Below are 2,279 nucleotides of genomic sequence, written 5' to 3'. Positions count from 1 at the left end.
AACATCCGAGAAGGGACAGAGGCCCTGATTAGATATCAGGGGTATACAGGTATACAGCAGGACCCACGGGACACTGTAAGGACTTTGCTTTTATGGTGAGGGATATCAGAGGTCCCGAAAGGCCTAGACAGAGCAATGACATGATCTTATATTTATAACAGGATCACTATCATTGCTTTGTGGAAAACGGGGTAAAGGAGTGGGGACAAAGACAGTGCAAGCTGTTAAAAGGCTTCTGCAATAATCCAGGCCAGATCACCCCCGACCCTCTCCCTTCATGGCAGCTGCTGGCCTTGTTCATGGAAATGATGCGTTGCCAGCCCAGGGCTTAGAATGAGGATGATGCTTGAACGAAATCATTTGGCATCATAGCCACAACTCCTGTGCGGATGCCTGGGGAGGAACTGTGCATTCGTCCACATTAAAAACAGAGTCTATGGTAAGAGCCCTTCCTCCGACATGATAGAAGAAGGCATGCAAATGGAAAGAGGCACCATTTCAAACCTTAGTTCATCAAGAAGATACGATTTGCCTGCTGCCAGTCCCCTTTAAACCCATAAGCAAATCCCACTCCCTTCTCCTACCATGCAGGTCCAGATGGGCATGCAAAACTGGACTTGGGAAACCGAGACCCTGTCTTGTTTGCATCCCTGATGCTATGCTAGGGCCCTCTGGGAGGGCTGCTGTACAGACACACCCAGGTTTATTAAAAGCTTCTGCATCACCCAAGAGAAAGAACCGTCCTCCTTCTGCTCTTACAATGAGCTCTTGTGTGTATCCAAGAGATATTCTAAAGCAACAATATCCCTCTAAGTTTGCTGGCCGAATTTTTTGTGCACTCACTTGGGCATTGATCTAGGGCAAAAGCCTGATGCTTTGTGAAGGAGAAGTCCTGGCTTGTAATGTACACTGACCCTTCTCTGCTGGGGGGTATGTGAGACTTAGATTAACCAAGTAAGAAGAGACATCATGTTGGCTCTGACTCCTGTCATAACTGTGTCCTATGAAGTCAAGAGTGCATTTCTATTCCTTTCAATCCTGGAATTTACAGTGGGGGTCCTGGCCAATGCCTTCATTTTCCTGGTGAATTTTTGGGATGTGGTGAGGAAGCAGCCACTGAGCAACTGTGATCTTATTCTTCTGAGTCTCAGCCTCACCCGGCTTTTCCTGCATGGGCTGCTGTTTCTGGATGCCATCCAGCTTACATACTTCCAGAGGATGAAAGATCCGCTGAGCCTCAGCTACCAGACCATCATCATGCTCTGGATGATCACAAACCAAGTTGGGCTCTGGCTCACCACCTGCCTCAGTCTTCTCTACTGCTCCAAGATTGCCCGTTTCTCTCACACCCTCCTGCACTGTGTGGCAAGCTGGGTCTCCCGGAAGGTCCCCCAGATGCTCCTGGGCGCAATGTTTTTCTCTTGTATCTGCACCGCCATCTGTTTGGGGGACTTTTTTAGCAGATCTGGCTTCACATTCACAACTATGCTATTCGTGAATAATACAGAATTCAATTTGCAAATTGCAAAACTCAATTTCTATCACTCCTTCATCTTCTGCACACTGGTGTCCATCCCGTCGTTGTTATTTTTTCTGGTTTCTTCTGGGGTGCTGATTGTCTCCCTGGGGAGGCACATGAGGACAATGAGGGCCAAAACCAAAGACTCCCGCGACCCCAGCCTGGAAGCCCATATCAAAGCCCTCAGATCTCTTGTCTCCTTTCTCTGTCTCTATGTGGTGTCATTCTGTGCTGCCCTCGTTTCAGTGCCTTTACTGATGCTGTGGCACAACAAGATCGGGGTAATGATCTGTGTGGGGATCCTAGCAGCTTGTCCCTCGATACATGCAGCAATCCTAATCTCAGGCAATGCCAAGCTGAGGAGAGCTGTGGAGACCATTCTACTCTGGGTTCAGAACAGCCTAAAGATAGGGGCAGACCACAAGGCAGATCCCAGGACTCCAGACCTATGTTGAAAGCAGACACGAGATGAAACGAGCTCTTCATGAATATGCCTCTGATTGTTCAGAAAGCCTTCAGAAAGCTATTCCAGTTTCTTCCGTAAACATAACTTTACATCAGTGAACTCACCCAGAGTGGAATAAAAGAATCAAAGCTCTAACCATGGCCTAGTCAAGAATGGCACAAGTTCCCCAAGTTTGTTTTGATAAAATGAGTGAAATTGAGAGGTGAGGTACTCAGTGTAAATGCTTTGTACACTATAGTTCATTAGTGTTTGGTATGAACCAAAGTATGAGAAATCACCTCTTCCCAAATAATA

General features: G+C 47.2%; 1 protein-coding gene across 1 annotated transcript; it reads left to right on the top strand.

The window, feature by feature from the left end:
* The first annotated feature begins 969 nt into the window (after positions 1 to 969).
* On the top strand, positions 970 to 1,974 carry TAS2R38 (taste 2 receptor member 38). The gene has a single exon (XM_042927645.1). It carries the CDS (start codon positions 970 to 972, stop codon positions 1,972 to 1,974), a length of 1,005 nt encoding a protein of 334 aa, XP_042783579.1.
* Positions 1,975 to 2,279: the final 305 nt, after the last annotated feature.

The sequence above is a fragment of the Panthera leo genome, chromosome A2 (assembly GCF_018350215.1).
Source record: "Panthera leo isolate Ple1 chromosome A2, P.leo_Ple1_pat1.1, whole genome shotgun sequence".
Taxonomy (NCBI): domain Eukaryota; kingdom Metazoa; phylum Chordata; class Mammalia; order Carnivora; family Felidae; genus Panthera; species Panthera leo.
Note: the sequence above shows the minus strand (reverse complement) of the source record. Positions and strands in the feature narration are given on the sequence as shown.